Source organism: Panthera tigris, chromosome B1 (assembly GCF_018350195.1).
Source record: "Panthera tigris isolate Pti1 chromosome B1, P.tigris_Pti1_mat1.1, whole genome shotgun sequence".
Classification (NCBI taxonomy): Eukaryota; Metazoa; Chordata; class Mammalia; order Carnivora; family Felidae; genus Panthera; species Panthera tigris.
Window position 1 is genome coordinate 121412713 of NC_056663.1, and position 19166 is coordinate 121431878.

At 40.0% G+C, this 19166-nt stretch overlaps 1 protein-coding gene and 1 long non-coding RNA gene across 3 annotated transcripts in view; one reads left to right on the forward strand and one right to left on the reverse strand.

The window, feature by feature from the left end:
* CB1H4orf54 (chromosome B1 C4orf54 homolog) overlaps positions 1-19166 on the forward strand; it is a 45751-nt gene that overhangs the window by 6341 nt on the left and 20244 nt on the right. The window contains exons 3-4 of one of the 2 annotated variants that reach the window (XM_042984136.1): positions 3908-4121; positions 4849-4923. In XM_042984136.1, the coding sequence (XP_042840070.1) occupies positions 4898-4923 (26 nt within the window). In that variant the 5' untranslated portion in view covers positions 3908-4121; positions 4849-4897. The remainder of the gene's footprint in view (positions 1-3907; positions 4122-4848; positions 4924-19166) is intronic. The other variant, XM_015537035.2, reaches the window with a different exon arrangement.
* LOC122237985 lies at positions 4858-16697 on the reverse strand. The gene is made up of 3 exons (XR_006216844.1): positions 16381-16697; positions 16130-16221; positions 4858-5661 (listed from the first exon to the last, which is right to left on the reverse strand). It is a non-coding gene; the product is annotated as an uncharacterized LOC122237985 (long non-coding RNA).

Consider the following 19166-nt stretch of genomic DNA (forward strand, 5'->3'; position numbering starts at 1 on the left):
AGGTGACAAGATGCCATTTTGAAGGATCATGCCTTATCTATAATTTAAGGCATCAAGTTCTTCATTTGTTTACTAAAGGTTATACTTTAATTGCAGATACTAGAGACTCCTGATAAAATACTTAAGTCTTTCACAAACTGCTTTACACACCAGGGATCCACACTCTGATTTCAGAATGGCTATACCTTCCACCAAAGAATGTAACGCATCTTCTTTGGGCTACCGTATTACACTTTTTAGGTCGATGCCCACTTAGTTGGCACATTTCTGTTGACCCCTAACAGTGCTGATTTTGCTACTATCACTGGGCACAGACAGCTTTGTATGATCACCGTCCTGTCCCTACCCAACAAAAATGAGACAAGTCATTTAGCCACTGATCTCAGCTGACAGTAGAATCAGTAAATCTTTGCAATGGTGGGTTTGCCAAGCACAGCTCTCTGGCACTACAAGTGTACTGACCAGTTCGAGAGAGAGTCTCCGGCTCATACCATTCACTCTGCACCCCTGACTATCTTTCCTCTTCTGGTCCAACTTTTTTTTTTTTCATGATCATATTGCAGTCTCTGCTGAAATTTAAGAAAGACTAAAAATCAGGGACACCTGTTGTAGTTGGAAATGACCATGTTGTCTGTGTTATAGTGGCCATTGAGCCTGACAGCTGCACAAATGCAGGGCCAGTCAGGGTCTTCAGTACAAGTGACTTCTCTGTTTGGAAAAAAAAAAATGCCAACAGAAACTCAGAGCCTGGACTGTTGTTGTGGCTTTGCCTGCTTGCTTGTTCACTTGCTTGGTTTTACAGAAAGAATATTTTCTGGTTTGTCTCAAAGTGGGGAATCATAAAAATAATATGTATATATACATTTACATATTTTATTTTATCTTAAAACACAGGTGCCTATTTTCCAGTGACTCATGTAGGGCCAAGGCTTGATTTGAGGGTGGACATGCTGTTTGGAGTCATAGAGTTGCCCCTTTTAAGGAAACCCCTTTCTGATGTACCATGCACCATTTCTAGAAATGTACCATTTCTAGGTCGGATTTCTTTAAAGTAGAATTAGAACTCCAAGCTCCTTGTGGAACAGTCTGAAAGTAGATTCCATTTAGATTTATACAATCTTTCCCCACAGAGTTTACTTGCCCATACATAATTCCACAGCAATATTCTCAGTTAGTTGTTTTTACTAAGTCTTTCCAAAGCATTCTCCTTAGTATTTGTAGAAAAAAGGGCTCTCATTTCATTGTATTTCACTGGCTTATATAATATGTAATTAAAGGAATATAATCAGGGCACCTAGGTGGCTCAGTTGGTTAAGCATCGAGTTCTTGATTCCAGCTCAGGTCATGATCTCAGGGCTTGTGAACTGGAGCCCCATGTTGGGCTCCATGCTAACAATGCAGAACTTGCTTGGGCTTTTCTCTCTCTCTCTCTCTCCCTCTCTCTCTGCCCCTCCCCCCACTCACACTCTCTCACTCTCAAAATAAATAAATAAACTTTAAAAAAAAGAACATCACCAACACATACAACTGGCATTGAGTGGTTTGGGGACAAAGTCCAACTGATCCTTGGACAATAGGCAGCACAGTTTGAGGGGGTGGAGCAGGGAGGTGACTGAGCAAGCAGCCAGAAGCAATGCCCAGCTACTACTGGAGCATCAGTCAATAAGTCTTCCTTAACTCTGGGAAAAGGTGGGTTCATGGGATACCTACTGTTCATTAGTCTCTTTTAGGGTCTTGCAATGCATTTTAAGCAGTGTTGATGGAGTCTTATGCAGAAGAATAGAATATCTGACAGGTATGGAAGTGTTCTTGGGGAATCACATTCATCCCCTCTCTGCCCCTTTTATTCCCCTGAGGTGGCCCTTGAGAAACATCTGGAACACCTAGGGCTGTGTGAAGCACAATATGCAAACCTTGGACAGAGTCCAATTCTTTCACAATGAAATAATAAACTGAAATCTAAAGATATTGTGGCCAGAATTCAGTTTTCCTGGTTCCCAAGCTTACACTTTTTCTGCTATGTTTTCTGACTTTTATTTCCCATGTGACTTGAGGCTGCCCCTCCTCAGGTTTTTCTGCCATCTGATTATCTCTGTGCGGCAGCCCAGAGGCCAGGAAGTGGAATGGGCTCAGCATGGCTCTTTCTTTTTGTATAGCTCTCTGAACTTCTTGCCACTAGCATTGAATCCCTATGAATCAGTGTGTGGTGGGAGAGGCATGACTTTCTTGCTGACCTTTCCACCAAGACTGTTACTTTCAAACACTTTGTGGGCTGCAGAAGCGTTTTTATTGCTCAATATGTGGTCCCACTTTCACCTCCAAATTGCTCCCAGGGGAGGTAACATCTAAGTGGGGCTTGCTCAGGAGAAGGGGGCAGAGGAGTGGAAGGGCAGTCTAGGCAAAGCAAACATCAAACACAAAGACCTTGACTTGATATGAACCAGTACATTGTTTCAAAAGCAGAAGGTGAGAGCAGGGGTCAAAATCACGAAGGGTCCTATATCCACGCTAAGAAGTGTGGATTTTATCCTGAAGGCACTAGAAAGTTATTAAAGGATTACAAGCAGAGGGATGACATGGCCAGGCTTGTGATTTAGATGGATCACCCTGTCAACGCAAGAAAATGGATGGTGGTTGTAGGAGGGACTAAAAGCAAAGAGGCCAGATAGGAGATGGATGGCTAGAGTAACTCAGGGGAAAGATGATACAGCCCTGAACTAAGGTTTTAACAACATGGATAGAGGGGAGGAGGCAGAATCCAAGAGAACACTTTCTGATGCTGACTAGAAAGTTGGATTAAAGTGGCTAAAACAATTTTCAGGAGCATGAAAGAGAGTATGGATGTGATCAAGCTTCAGATTCAATTGCGAGGAATATTTCAGAGCTTCTAGTCTTCCTATCAGGGCTTCCATGTATGGCTGGACGTGTTGTACACTACTGTGCACTACGGAAGGTGCTACTGACACAATGCAGTGTCCTCAGACTGCAGCCCCTTCAAGTTGTGCAATGCTACCATATTGCTTCCTATTGTTGTGCAAACAAAAATTTCCAGAGAAAGTCTATGTAGCTTCCTGACAAATGTCATGTGAGGTATCGAAGCCCAACTAAATAGAAGAGGTAAGGTAAGGCAAGATTACCACCAGTAGCTTTTAGGGTCTAATGAAACACTGAAACAGTCCTTGCTCCACACAGGTGCTGGGAAAAAAGCGGAGTTCAGATGGCTGCAGGCTCTCAGGCAGTTGGGGAGGGACACAGGAGGTGGTACAAAGCACTTGGCATCAGAACAGCCTGAGACAGAACTTCCACCAACGTGGTACAAGTCTGAAACATAGAAAACAGCCCCACCAAGGACATCCTACCATGGTGCCCAATTCAGGGCTTCAGGGTAACTTGGAAGAGTCTTTACAGTGGCAAGCCCCTCAGCAGGATCTGCACCCACACAACAAGAGGCATTTTCTTTCCATTCTGTGTTTGGAAAAGGTTGTGGTTTGTGCCCCTCCCTTTGCTCCACGTTAGCCAGTAAGGATGGTAATTCTTCTAGAAGCAGATGCTTTGTTCACAGTTCATGGTGTGTATGAAATAGATGAAGAAGTAAATGAGTATGTGCAACTGTCCTTCAGTTTACACAAATTAATATATTTCTAAGAAGTTGTGGGTGTACTGCATCCAAACCAAATTTCAACACAGGTTGGAAGTCTCTAACAGATGAAAATTGGAAGTGAACGTGCCGCGTGCTGTGCAGATCATATGGTCAGTGCCTACCAGTGCCTGCCTCATAGCGGAGGCTCCATGAGCGCTCACTGAACTCACAAATAAATGGGTTATGTTAACTAAGCACTTCCGCACAAATTATCTCATTTGATCCCAACAAGTCTGTGAAGTAAGTGTTGTTATCTTTGTTTCACAGAAGAGAAAACAGAAGCTCTGGAAGTTTCACTGATTTATGTGCTCAAGGTCACACAGCTACAAAATGCTGTAGCTGGGACATTAATTGAGATCTTTTGATTCTTTCCACCGCTCGACAGCTGTTTGTAAAAGCTTTGGTCTGCACAATTCTGATTTAAAGGAACCTACTGAGTAATCCTCTGGTGAAGAAGAAAACCGTGCCTGATGCACATTTTGTAAGCCATTTTTTGGTATTATTTTGGATTTTCTCAAAGTGGGGCTCTCATCTTGTAAATGCATAAATGCCTAGTTTACACTCATTTTGAAGACTGAGTAACTGTAGCACATAAAGGACACACAAATGGCTGGTAACCACAAAAGGGGAAAAAGGAAAAAAAGCAATATGAAAAAAAAAAAAAGACTTCTTCCCTTCTTTTGACCTATTAGAATCCACTTCTCTTGTAATGTAGAACATTACGTAATGTTTTATTTCTTGTCTCTGGTTCAAGGCTGAGATATTTGCTTTCTAAAACTGAGACCCTACTTTGTTGGGTTGATTTGATAAACTAATGATGTAGAAATTGGTTCCGAGGAGGAATGAAAACATTCTCCCCCCTCCCCCCACCAAATCACAGGTGCTGAAAGCCATAGATGAAGGAAGTTGCAAGCTTCCTTCTATGTAAAAATGGAAGCAGTTAAGCCTCCTAGGGCAGGAAGCTGGTCTCAGAAAGTGTTACCTCTCACGCATACCACAGCAAGTGGGCTTTGCCCATGTGTGGTTATTCAGATTCCCACGCCTCTCCCACCTGCTAGGGGCCTGGGGGGCCCAAGGTGGCTGATAACTTCACATCCTCTGGTGGTGACCCCCAAGCCTCCCGCTGGAGACAGTGTTCTTGTTCCCTGTCCCCAACTGCTGTTGACCATTGCGTGCTTGGTGAGCTTTCTCTCCTGATCTTTTTTTAGGTAAGCGTGAACAGAAGCCCAAGGATCAGGTGCTGGCTGCAGAACAAAGATGTTTACTTTCCACCAGGATCAAAGGTGAACATAAACCAAAAATAAGTACAGCACCTTTACCATCAGAGTCTTTCAGACAATAAAGCAGAACATATTTTGAGAATTATATCAGCAGACACTGCTCAGGAGAATTTGTCTAAAGCAATGATTATCTTAATTTGATCTACCCCTTCCTTATTTGACTAGCGGAAGTGTCATTTCACGGATGAAGGACAGCAGACCTCAGCAGCCTGGCTGAAGGCGGTGTTTTTAAGAATTTCAGAGACCTCCACCTTGTTTGTGGTTAAACTTTATTCATTCAGCTTTCCCTGACTCAGTGCTTCCTCCAATTAATTTGTGCTGAGCAGAAACATTGAATATCAAATTGAAAACGAAAAGAAAATTTGCTGAGTATTTTAGTTGATAAAAGAGAGTCGAGAAAGATCTGAATACATACATGCATGCATAAAATTTTGATGGAGGTGGTGGTGTATTTTCCAGCAAGCAAACTGCAAATTCACAATGGTGTTTATTGAAGTGCACTATATTTAGCAAAGGCAGGTCTGATGGAGCTTGGCTTTGAGAGGGCTGTTTGATCCTTCCTTTCATCACTGCGTGGTGGGGAGGACCTTGGCAAGGCCTGGGTAGAGAGAAATCACCACCAGGGCTTCCACTGCACGAACCTCCGCTCTCGGGACCAAACATAGCCCTGCTGCTTCAGGAAGGTTTGCATAAAAGGGATTGGTTTTCATTTGATTCTGCAAGTGAACTCCCTGGGAGAGCCTGGCAGAAAGGAAGAGAATAAGAAAGAAAAAAGATTCTTAAGCAGTTCTGGCCAGCTTCCAAATGCTTCAAGCTGACAGCACAAGTGGTTTAATCTGCTTCTTTAGAGCTGAAGACTTGCTTAACTTTCAAGGCCACAAACCAGGGACTTAATGAGCGATCGCTTGAAATTCTGAATTTTTTTTTTTTTTTGGTAAAAAACAAAACCAAAACCAAAAACCAAGATATTATGCTTGAGCTATACTGCATTAATTTTTTTAATCATAGAAATGTTGGTCCATCTCCTTTACTTAAAAGACATTTTAAAAATTGTAAAAATTCATGACTTCTCTGAGAAAGAATCATGTTGCATCTGTTGCTACCATATGATTACATTAGAACTGTTGAAGACAAAAAGATAACCCTCTTCAAAATGAAATTAATTGAGTTGGATCTAAAATAATTGTTATTTATTTGCTGACCATTTACCATGGGTGGGCATTAATCTTGGTTTGTTACAAAGATAAAAAGCAATGAAACATATTCACTGTTCTCAGGGCCTCATAATTGAACAGGGAAAGCACAAATTTATGGCTAAGTGGAAGTTACCTATTCTAATTTTCATACAATGCAATGAACATTACATAAAAGGTATGGGCAAGACACTGTGGAAACAAGAAAAGGTAGCAATGAATTCAGCTGAGTGGGGCAGAAGTCTGTTTTGGTTTCACATGGATATTCACATTGAAGCTGGGCTTTAAAGAGATACTAGCTAACAAGACCTAGGAGTAACGCCAGGACCAAATGGGGACATATTGTATAGCACTTGCTAACAGTGAGTCCAGCTCTATTCAGGTAAGGAGACTGGGCCAGAAACGGGATTACTCAACAGCCACCACCTATCCAAGCCGCAACAGATCCTATCTGAGCTGGAATGCTAGGCTACTACCTGGTCTTTTTGCTTTATCTCTCATCCTTCTATAGAAGTCTTTTCTCCGCAGTGTGTCAAGACTCACCCCCTTACTATCTAAATCGTGGATTTCTTTTTTTAATTATGTATTTTTATTTTTTAATTTACATCCAAGTTAGCATATAGTGCAATAATGATTTCAGGAGTAGAATCCTGTGATTCACCCCCTACATATAACTCCCAGTGTTCATCCCAACAAGGGTCTTCCTCAATGACCCTTGCCCATTAGCCCATCTCCCCACCCATAACCCCTCTGGCAGCCCTCAGTTTGTTCTCTGTATTTAAGAGTCTCTTATGTTTTGTCCTCTGTCCTGTTTTTATATTATTTTTGCTTCCCTTTCCTTATATTCATCTATTGTGTATCTTAAATTCCACATATGAGTGAAGTCATATGATGTTTGTCTTTCTCTGACTAATTTCGCTTAGACTAATACCCTCTAGTTCCAACTATGTTGTTGCAAATCACAAGATTTCATTCTTTTTGATTGCTTAGTAATACTCCACTGTATATGTACACCACATCCCCTTTACCCATTCATCTGTCAATGGACATTTGGGCTCTTTCCATACTTTGGCTATTGTTGATAGTGCTGCTATAAACATGGGGGTACATGTGCCCCTTTGAAACAGCATACCTGTATCCTTTGGATAAATATCTAGTAGTGCAATTGTTGGGTCTTCAGTTTTTCTATTTTTAATTTTTTGAGGAACCTCCATACAATCTTCCAGAGTGGCTGCACCAGTTGCATTCCCACCAGCAGTACAAAAGAGTTCTCCTTTCTCTGCATCATTGCCAACATCTGTTGTTGCCTGACTTGTTAATTTTAGCCATTCTGGCAGGTGTAAGGTGGTATCGCATTGTGGTTTTGATTTGTACTTCCCTAATGATGAGTGATGTTGAGCATTTTTTCATGTGTTTGTTATAGCCATCTGGATGTCTTCCTTTGAACAGTGTCTATTCATGTCTTTTGCCCATTTCTTCACTGGATTGTGTTGAATTTGACAAATTGTTTATAGATTTTGGGCACTAACCCTTAATCTGATGTGTCATTTGCAAATATCTTCTCCCATTCCATTGGTTGATTTTTAATTTTGCTGATTGTTTCCTTCGCTGTGCAGAAGCTTTTTATCTTGACAAGATCCTAATAGTTCATTTTTGCTTTTGTTTCCCTTGCCTCCGGAGACGTGTTGAGTAAGAAGTTGCTGCGGGCAAGATCAAAGAGGTTTTTGCCTGCTTTCTCCTCAAGGATTTTGATGGCATCTTGTCTTACTTTTAGGTCTTTTATCCATTTTTGAGTTTATTTTTATGTATGCTGTAAGAAAGTGGTCCAGGTATATTCTTCTGCATGTCACTGTCCAGTTTTCCCACACCATTTGCTGAAGAGGCTGTCATTATTCCACGGGATATTCTTTCGTGCTCTGTCAAAGATTAGTTGGCCATACATTTGTGGGTCCATTTCTGGGTTCTCTTCTCTGTTCCATTGATCTGAGAGTCTGTTTTTGTGCCAGTACCATACTGTCTTGACGATTACAACTTTCTAATACATCTTAAAGTCCAGGATTGTGATGCCTCCAGCTTTGGTTTTCTTTTTCAGGATTGCTTTGGCTATTCAGGGTCTTTTCTGCTTCCATACAAATTTTAGGATTGTTTGTTCTAGCTCCGTGAAGAATGCTGGTGTTATTTTGATAGGGATTGCATTAAATATGTAGATTGCTGTGGGTAGTATCAACATTTTAACAATATTTGTTTTTCCAATCCAGGAGCATGGAATGTTTTTCCATTTTTTTTTATAGCTTCTTCATTTTCTTTCATAAGCTTTCTATAGTTTTCAGTATATAGATTTTTCACCTCTTTGGTTAGGTTTATTCCTAGGTATTTTATGGTTTTATGCAACTGTAAATGAGATCAATTCTTTGATTTTTCTTTCTATTGCTTCATTACTGGTGTATAGAAATGCAACGAATTTCTGTGCATTGATTTTATATCCTGTTACTTTGCTGAATTCCTGGATCAGTTCTAGCATTTTTTGGTCAAATCTTTTGGGTTTTTCATATGGAATATCATGTCGTCTGTGAAGAGTGAAAGTTTGATTTCCTCCTTGCCGATTTGGATGCCTTTTATTCCTTTGTGTTTTCAGATTGCTGAAGCTAGGGCTTTCAATACTATGTTGAATAACAGTGATGAGAGTAGACATTCTGTCGTATTCCTGACCTTAGGGGGAAAGGTCTCGGTTTTTCCCCATTGAAGATATTAGCCGTGGGTCTCTTGTATATGGCTTTTATAACTTGAGGTATGATCCTTCTATCCCTACTTTTTTGAGGGTTTTTATCAAAAAAGATTGCTGTATTTTGTCAAATGCTTTCTCTGCATCTATTCAGAGGATCATGTGGTTCTTGTCCTTTCTTTTATTAATGTGATATATCACATTGATTTGCAGATATTGAACCAGACTTGCATCCCAGGTATAAATTCCACTTGATTGGAGTGAATAATTCTTCTAATGCCTTGTTGGATCCAGTTAGCCAGTATCTTGTTGAGAATTTTTGCATCCATGTTCATTAGGGATATTGGTCTGTAGTTTTCCTTTATAGTGGGGTCTTTGTCTGGTTTTGGAATCAAGGTCATCCTGGCCTCATATAATGAGTTTGGAAGAGTCCTCCCATGTCTCGTTTTTTGCAACAGCTTCAAAAGAATAGGTATTAACTTCTCTCTAAATGTTTTGTAGAATTCCTCTGGAAAGCCATCTGGCCCTGGGCTCTTGTTTTTTGGGAAGTTTTGTAGTTTATATGTTTCTAGGAATCTAGCCATTTCTTCCAGATTGCCCAATTTATTGGCATATAGTTGCTCATAATATTCTCTTATTATTGTTTGTATTTCTGCAGTATTGGTTGTGTTCTCTCCTCTTTCATTCTTGACTTTATTTATTTGGGTCTTTTCTTTTTTCTTTTTGGTCATACTGGTTAGGGGTTCATCAGTTTTGTTCATTCTTTCAAAGAACCAGATCCTGGTTTCATTGATCTATTCTACTGTGTTTTTTTGTTTGTTTGTTTTTGATAGCATTGGTTTCTGTTCTAATCTTTATTATTTCCCATTTTCTGCTGGTTTGGGGTTTTATTTGATATTCTTTTTCCAGCTCTTTAAGGTGTAAGGTTAGTTTTGTATCTAAGATCTTTCTTCCCTCTTTAGGAAGGCCTGGATTGCTATATACTTCCCTCTTATGACCACCTTTGCTGTCTCCCAGAGGTTTTAGACTGTGGTGTTATCATTTTCATTGGCTTCCATGTACTTTTAAATTTCCTCTTTAGCTAAAGAGGAACTTAAAACCATTCATTCTTTAGTAAGATGTTCTTCAGTCTTCAAGTATTTTTTGTCTTTCCAAATTTTTTCTTGTGGTTGATTTGGAGTTTGTGGTCTGAAAATATGCACAGTATGATCTCAATCTTTTTATACTTGTTGAGGGCTGATTTGTGTCCCATTATGTGATCTATTCTGGAGAATGTTCCATGTGAACTTGAGAATAATGTGTATTCCACTGCTTTAGGATGAAATGTTCTGAATATATCTGTTAAGTCCATCTGGTCCAGTGTGTCATTCAAAGCCATTGTTTCCTTGTTGATTTTATGCTTAGATCATCTGTCCACTGCTGTAAGTAGGGTGTTGAAGTCCCCTATTATTATGGCATAATTGTCAATGAGTTTCTTTATGTTTGTAATTAATTGATTTCTATATTTGGGTTGTTCTACATTGGGGGCATAAATATTTACAATTGTTTGATCTTCTGGGTGGATAGACCCCTTAATTATGATATAATGCCCTTATTCATCTCTTGTTACAGTCTTTATTTTAAAATCTAGATTGTCTGATAAAAGTATGGCTATCTAGTGTTCTTTTTGCAACCATTAGATGGTTCTCCATCCCCTTACTTTCAATCTGAAGGTGTCTTTAGGTATAAAATGGGTTTATTGTAAACAGCATTAGATGTATCTTGTTTTCTTATCCATTCTGTTACGCTATGTCTTTTGATTGGAGCATTTAGTCCATTGACATTTAGAGTCAGTACTGAAAGATATGACCTTATTACCATTGTGTTGCCTGTGGAGTTGGAGTTTCTGGTGGTATTCTCTGGTCCTTTCTAGTCTTTGTTGCTTTTGGTCGTTTTTGTTTTATCTTTTCTCCCCTCAGAGAGACTCCCTTAAAATTTCTTGCAGGGCTTGTTTAGTGGTTATGAACCCCTTTAGTTTTTGTTTGTCTGGGAAACTCTTTATCTCTCCTTCTATTTTGAATGACAGCCTTGCTGGATAAAGAATTCTTGGCTGTTTGTGTATTTCTTTAACACACATTTATAAGCACCTACTTCATAGCAGGCCCTCTGCTAGATACTTGGAATATGTGAGTCAACAAAACAGGCATAAACTTTGCCCTTGTTGGGCTTATTTTCTAGTAGTAGAGACAGTCACACATGAAATCATAATCAATGAGGATAAAAAAGTAAATTTTATATTAGAAAGTAATTTTAAAAAGGGGGTCACCTAGGTGGCTCAGTTGGTTAAGCATCTGACTTTGGCTCAGGTCATGATCTTGCAGTTCATGAGTTCAAGCCCTGCATTGAGCTCTGTGCTGATAGATCAGAGCCTGGAGCCTGCTTCAGATTATGTCTCCCTATCTCCCTCTCTCTCTGCCTGCCCCCCGCCCAGTGAAAAGGCCATCGTGGCTGGACCAGTGAACAAGGGGGAGAGAAACAAGGGTGACATCAGAGAAGTGAGGGGGGTGGTCATCTCATGAAGCGTCTTTTGGTTATTATAAGGAATTTGGCTTTCACTCTGTGGGAAATGGGTTTGAAGCAAGAGGATGACATGCTCTGACTCATACTTCAAAGAGGAACAATCTGGCTACCCTTTTGGAGTTAAGCTGAGGGGACATAGGTTGAAACAGGATGAATGCTTGGGATACAACTTTAGTGATCTGGGAGAGAGAAGCTGGAGGCTGAGAGAAGGGAAATAAGTGGAGGAAGTGGGGAAAAGAAGGAGGACTCTGAATATATTTTGAAAGCATAGCCAATAGGATTTGCTGATGGATTGCCCATGAGGGGAGGGAAGGAGTGGATTCAAAGGTGACACCCAGGAGTTTGACTGCAACATCTGGAAGGATGGAGTTTCCATCGGATGAAATGGGAACAACTACAAGTAAAAGAGATTTGGGGGATAAGATAAAGAGTTCAGTTTGGGACATATGAAGTTTGAGGTGTTCGTTAAACACCCAAGCAGAGACCCGAATCTGGGTTCATGAGAGAGGTTAGGTTAGAGATATTCATTTGGGATTCATTCCTATGTAAATTATACTGAAAGTACTGAATTTTACTGGGTGAAATCACAAAGTGAATGTGTATACATGGAGAAAAAAAGAAGACTAAAAGACTGTGTTTTGAGAAACAAGGAACAAACATGAAAAACAGAAGGAGCAATCAATGAGGTAGGAGGAACTCCAAGAAATGTAGTTTCCTGGAAGCCAAATGAAGAAACTTATAATCAAGGAAGAAGGAATGGTCAACTGTGTCCAATGATGCTGAAAAAAGTGGAGAGCTGACCTTTGTATTAAATAATGTAAACCATTGTTCAATCCAAGGACTCGTCTGTATCTCTTACAAGAGCAGTTTTGATGGAGTGCTGAGTGTAAAGTGTGATTGGAGTAAATCATTCCCAGTGTTTGTTTCAGAGCCATGTTCCCCAGCCTATTTCTGTCTGCCCTGCTTCTTACCCTCTGTCTGTTTACCTTGCTGTTTCCGCATTTCTGGCTTTATATCAGGTTTGGATTTGGTGCTTAGCCCCTTTTCCATTGTTATAATTTGATTCCTTTAGATAATGACTGTATCCCAGCCACATTGCCTCCAGATGCCTCACATATAAATCCCTCCTAGCTCTGTCGGACCCAGACCCTTTTTACTCTGGCATTACTCTCATGGTTTATTGCTACAGCATTTGTCCTGGCTTTAGGTTCAAGGGGAGCAGATACAAGTGTCAAAGAGCTTACTGCAGATTGGGATGTTGGCAAAGCGCATGTGCATGCGTGTGTTTCAGTGGCGGAGGGGCAGAAAGAGAGGGAGAATAATAATCCCAAGCAGGCTCTGGGCTGTCAGCAGGAGGTCCTACAAGGGGTGTGAGCCCACGTATCAAACATGAGATCATGACCTGAGCCGAAATCAGGAGTTGGATGCTTAAGCAACCAAGCCACCCAGGCACCCCCAACCCCCTACTATACTTCTTCCCTGCAACTCAATCTGTTTCATTTTTCCCAAGGCCTAGATGTAACAGTTGGTGCTACTTCTGCGAGGCTAGGACTCTTTGTGTTTTGAGCTGGTCACAAGGCCTAGTTTCTCTTAGTGGCCATGTTGCTTCCGTGGAGAGTTCTACTTACCTGGTAGTCTGTCTTCCTCTGAATTCCTTCAAAGCTACTTTGGAACTTTCTCTTTCAAACATCATCCAAAGGTATAGGAAGTTCCACTAAGTTCTTGTCACAAAGAGCAGCTTTAATATTCATCTTATTTGCATTACTATCTGACAGACTATGCTGAATGCTAGAGACATACAGATGAAAGAAGATCAGGAGGATTCCTAATAAATATTTGTCATCTAAGAAACATGATAAGGAGTATTATTCAGGGCTTATATTGGCCCTTACATTTGTTATGGCTCCATTCAGTACCAAAATGGGCCATGATGACGATGGTGGTAGTGATAGATGCCAGGATCTAAATTTCCTTGACAAATAGAGGAATGATAAGAATGGAAGTTTGTTGAATAATGTCTATTAAAAGATACTATCCAGAGAGAAAATTTAAATTAATTCTCTATGTCCATGTTCTTTAGTCCAAATATTTTATGATAGCTTCATGAAAATAAACACAATAATACCTCAGAATGGCCACAGTGATTAGGTTAGGCATCCTAGTAAAAACTGTGTGTAGGGGTGCCTGGGAGGCTTAGTCAGGTAAGCATTTGACTCTTGATTTCAGCTCATGTCATGATCTCTCAGTTTGTGGGTTTGAGCCTCAAGTTGGGCTTTGTGCTAACAGTGTGGAACTTGCTTGGAATTCACCCTCTATCCTCTCTCTGCCCCTCCCCCACTTACTCTGCTCTCTTTCTCTCAAAATAAATAAACAGACTTAAAAAAAAACCTGTGTATAAAATTCACCATTTACTTAAGTTGACAATGATGAAAAATTTTGCAAGATGTCTATGGTAGTCAGCGTCCAATATTGCCCCTGATGATCTTTTCCTTCTAGTATTTATTCACACTCTTGTGTCATCCCCTCCTACACTGTGATCAATAGAAGTGATAGTATGTACTTCCAAAACTATATCATATAAGGCTTCCTGGCTTCTGTCTTGTTCTCTTTCTTGGATCACTTGTTCTGGGGGAACCAGATGCCATGTTATGAAGACACTCAAGCAGCCCTATGGAAAGACCCACACAGTTAGGAATTAAGGCCTCCTAACAACTGCCAGTAAGGAACTAAATTCTTTTGCCAATGTGTGGGTAAGCCATCTTGGAAATGGATTCTTCAGCCCCAGCTAAGTCTTTCCATATCTCCAGCCCCCTCCAACATCTTTACTGCAACTTCATGAGAGATCTTGAGCCAGAACCCTTCAGCTAAGGAGCTTCCAAATTCCTGACCCACAGAGATTGTGTGAGATCATAAACATGTGTTGTTTTAAGCTGCTAAGTTTTGGCATAATATGTTACTCAACAATTAATAATAAACACAGAGTCACATGGAACTTTTTGTAGGTGCTATCCACCACTCAAGCCCTAGCGTGCTAATAAAATCATCAACTTAGTTTGTCTCATCTCTTTATGTTCAATTTAATTTCCATTTAAAAATGTTTTCAGCGTTCTGGCATTTTATCCCTTAACTTTGATATTTACAAGATTTTAGAAATAGAGCTTAGTGATTCAGCAGTTGGGCTTTCGAGTTAACAGACTTTAGTTAAATCACTGTCCTGACACTGCTCACTAGCAGTATGACCTTAGAAAAGATATGCCTCAGGTTCCTTCTCAGCATCATGATTATAGTAGGAATTTAACCCAAAAAGATTGCTATAGGGATTATTTATATATGTAAAACTGAACACGTTGCTGGCTCTTAAAATCTACTCATTAAATGGTACCAATAATGATGATGGTAATAATGATGGTGTGATGCTGAAGATGATGGCAAAGGTAAAAATCTTGGCGTTTTGGGTGCCTGGGTGGCTCAGTCAGTTAAGCAGCCAACTCTTGGTTTCGGCTCAGGTCGTGATCTCACGGTTCGTGAGTTTGAGTCCTACTTGGGATTCTCTCTGTTCTTCCCCTGCTTTTGTTCTCTCTCAAAATAAATATATAAACTTAAAAAAAAATCTCCGTATTTTCAGCTTGCAGGTGAACTCCTTATGAGGTGAAAGATAGACCTTTTGCATTTCTATATTATAATGGTCTCAGCTCTTACCCTGTGTTTCTTCTTGTATATGTGTAATTCCATCTATAGTAATCACAATTTAATTTTGCAACATATCTATTTCTCTGTCTTCTTTGCTCCTTTTTCTATAGCCCACAATAAAGCAGGCATTTTGCAGGTGTTCTCATGATAGAAACATACTACTGAGTTAATTAAGGTACAATTTTAGCAATAAATCCAATTTGGCTTTGATAATTCTTTTTGCAGATAGGTGACCTATTATTAATAGATATTGAAAATGCATAAATTGTTCGACTATTCATCTTTTTATGGAGATGTAGAACAATAGCTTTGGTCACATATCTGAAAACTTTGTGGGCTTAGTTAAATCTCCCCAGTAGGGTTAATTTAAAAAGCTACATAGAGTTCGCATTCTTTAAAGGTAAAGAATGCTCTCCTTCTCCCTCTCCTCTCTCTCTCTCTCCCTCTCTCTTGAAAGGTGATTTTGGTTTTCCTTTCTCTGTGGAAATTGAAGAATGAGAGGAGAAGACCTATTGTAAGATAGACCTACTGATAGTGACATGTGTCTGTTGTCTTGGTGCATCTCCTGTTCTCCATTTTATTGGCCTTACAGTCAACAGGTTGAACCAAATGACCTACATATTTATTTTCCCTGCAGATTTCTACTCATCCTCCAACAGGGAAGTCACAAGCCCACTCCTTTTCCCCCTGAGGCTATCAAAGATGAAAGGCTTGGCCTAATCTTTGTTTCTAAAAGAATATCTAGTATTAAAGGTGATCTCTGCTTGCCTTTTATATATATCTTTGAAGTATCTTGGGTTAGTAAGTTATGAAAACTTCATGAGATGGTTCCAAAAAGATCTGAACTCATTCCCAGGATGCCTGTGGTCATCAGCCAACAATAGAAGCAACAACAACACCAGTGGAGGACTCTCTGTAGGCTAGACAACGTTTTAAGCACTTCACAGGTTATACCTCCCTTAGCCCTTAACCCTTACCCTGACCCTATTAGCTATTGTTACCACAGTTCCAGAGTTTCCTGGTGTGTCATACATTCTCTACTCACCAGACACAGGAGAGAACATTCATAGTCTCTCCACGGAGTCCTCAGCATGGTCTTCTTTGTTCCACCAGCTGTCCAAGCTGAACTTTGCAACTCTGCAAAGTGAGAACTGAGTAAGACACACCCATCCATAGCAAAAGCGTGACTGCGTGGTCTAGAAGTCCATTCTGAGAGGCATAACACTTCGCTTACAAGTTATGAACTCCAGTACTCCCTACCCTTCACTGCCCCCGCACATACAAATACATACATACACGAAGCATTCACTGCTTCAAATAGTTTACATTCAGCTGCTTCAAATAGTTTACATTTGCTTGCGTGCTGCAATATCAGAAAGGGAGCATATTTTAAATTTCATGGCTTTTAAAAATTTGAGTACTACACCAAAAGTCAACCAGGTGGGTGAGACATTTCATTGAAGAAAGAAAGACATTTCATTCAACAAATAATAGGAATTTCAAAAGACCAGGGCTCTGGCTGGGAAAGAAAAAACTGCCAGTCTTTTAGATAATCAGATGAGTCGGTGGTGCCCAGATAGAGGTTTCCTGTGATTTGATTTTTCTAATTAAGGTTGTTGGTATCCATTAAGCTTTTTCCATGGAAACCGTATCCAAGATACACAACTGGTTCCAAATGGACTTGTTTTGAGCACAACAGGAAGGAAGGCTTCAGGTTAGAACTCAGAGACCGAAAAGTTTCTCTAATGTCTGAAGTTGAGTGCGATCTTGAATTCAAGTGCATTTGATTTATATAAATTCAACCACTCTGTGGGGGGTGGGAAGCTAGGAAATAGCATGTTATCAAATGTTATTTTATATTTATTATATATAGAATAAACATGTGCATTTATATATTACATATTGTACATAATTATGCAGATTCACATATTATATTTTATAGGTTGTATACTCAAAACCTTGAAATCAAACTTTATGAACAACTTAAGGGATTTACAAGCGTAATTTTGACCCCACTTTCTTTTACCTTGAGCACAGTCTCAGAAGCCCAAGCTGCCTGTGACTCCTCTGTGAATTAAATGACCCTTCAGACAGAAAGAAAGCCCATGGGATGGATGTCCCAAGAACTAATCCAAATCTGATTGTTGCTAAGGTGGGGTCTGTCAGATCCTGGAATTCACTAGGAATAGAGAAGGAAATGAGGTTAGAGTGATTCAGGAGCATTTTTGATGAGTCTCAGATTTTATCCAGAACATATTCTAAAGTCAGTGAGAGACTGTTTTGTGAACTGTTGCATTAGGAGTGTGTTGTGTTGAGTGAGAAATGGTTTTCTTGCCCATGTTTGCTTCCCTCGCTCTTGAAGGCAGAGAGTTCAGCAGAGTTAGCCAAAAAAAATCCTGTGCACCTATTTCTATTCTTAGATGCCGTGTGTGTGATAATGATACAGAAACCCATTCCAGTCTTATGGAAGGGGGTATATGTTTACAGGGACTAAAATAGTAGCACATTAAAATCAGGCAGGTGCTTGATTGGGGAATGCAAAACCGTCTTCTCAAAGAGGCTCTGGAAGTTTTTATTTAAATGTTTTCAGCAAAATAAACTGTTACTAGGAAAACATGTTGTTATAAATATAAGGGTCCCCAGGCTTGAAATGTATCTGGCTGACTTCTCTTTCCTTGTAACTCTGCTAAGCCTACATGCTCAACGGTGAAAGTCGGATCTCCTCATACCCTTGATCACCCCTGGCTGCTGGCAGAAAATGGTCGGCTTTCTGAGCTTAAAGCAAAGTCTTTTTCTTGACTGATGACCCCTGACCTTTTAAAGAGTATGTATTCAGAGATCTCTTTTGACCCAGGAATCTCTTGCATGATATAATGGGCTATCTTACATTCTGAGTGTGAGGGAAAAAGACACATGAAAATGGACATAAATAGTAAAAGAAGCAGCAATGTATTAGTCCAGAGAGGAATTACTGTGGGGAAAGAGACTAAGAGTCACTTTGTGACGGTGATGATGGCTGAAGGACTGTAGATGCGAGGGTGGGGGGGGCTGGACCGGGGTTCAGGGGGACATTTTGTATATAAGTACATATTTATTTCCAGGAGAATTGTCAAATTAAAATTGCCAGAGTCTCAAAGGGTTTTGTGAATTAAGAAAGATTGGAAGCATTGCCATAGGAGATCAATCTCAGTCTTAAAAGATTCCTTAAGTTATAGAAGGTACAGAAGAGGAAGGCTCTCTGAAGAAGTGGGAGAATACAAGACATAAACAAAGAAACACTGAGAAAAGTGAAAGTCACACTTCATACTGGAATTGGTTTCAGACTTGTATGATCGGGACACGGGATTCATATAGGACAGTGAAGAAACTGAAGCTGGAAAATAGGTTGGAACTGAAATGGGGACAACCTTAAATTAAAACTAAGGAGACTGGACTCCCTCCTACAGACCACAGAGAATCACTGGCTCCAACTCAACTGAAAAACTATTGAGCACCTGATATGTATAAAGCAATGTGTGGTGTCCTGGTTTTGGGGGTGAGGACAGGACAGGCACATGTAAGGGAGAAGGGTTAAAATTTGCTCACAGCATGATAGTAGTTAGCAATAATTAACCTTTATTCCCATGCTTACTATGGGCCAGGTCTATACTAAATGCTTTAAACAGATTATCTGATTTAATCCTCAAACCCCGATTGTGGTATATACCCTTTTGGGGGTATAAGGAAGTTACGTTACTGGTGCTTAGTTTATAGCCGGGAAAGGTGGAGTCATTATTCAAACTCAGGCGGTGTAACTCCATTGTCCAAGCTCTGGAACACTCTATTGACTGTTCTGGAACAGCCAGAGATGACCATGACCCCATGCCTCTCATCAATACCAGGATATTGACCCTTCTAGAGACATCCAGAGTTTACCAAGTGCTATGTGAAGTGACAAAATGAATATAGCATATTTCTATAAACAGTCAACTTTATTTCAAGACTTGAAAAAAATATATATGAAAACAAATGGGAATATTATGGGAATATTATGCATGTAAAACTCACATTAGTTTTTTTAATGAACATATTACATAACCCGT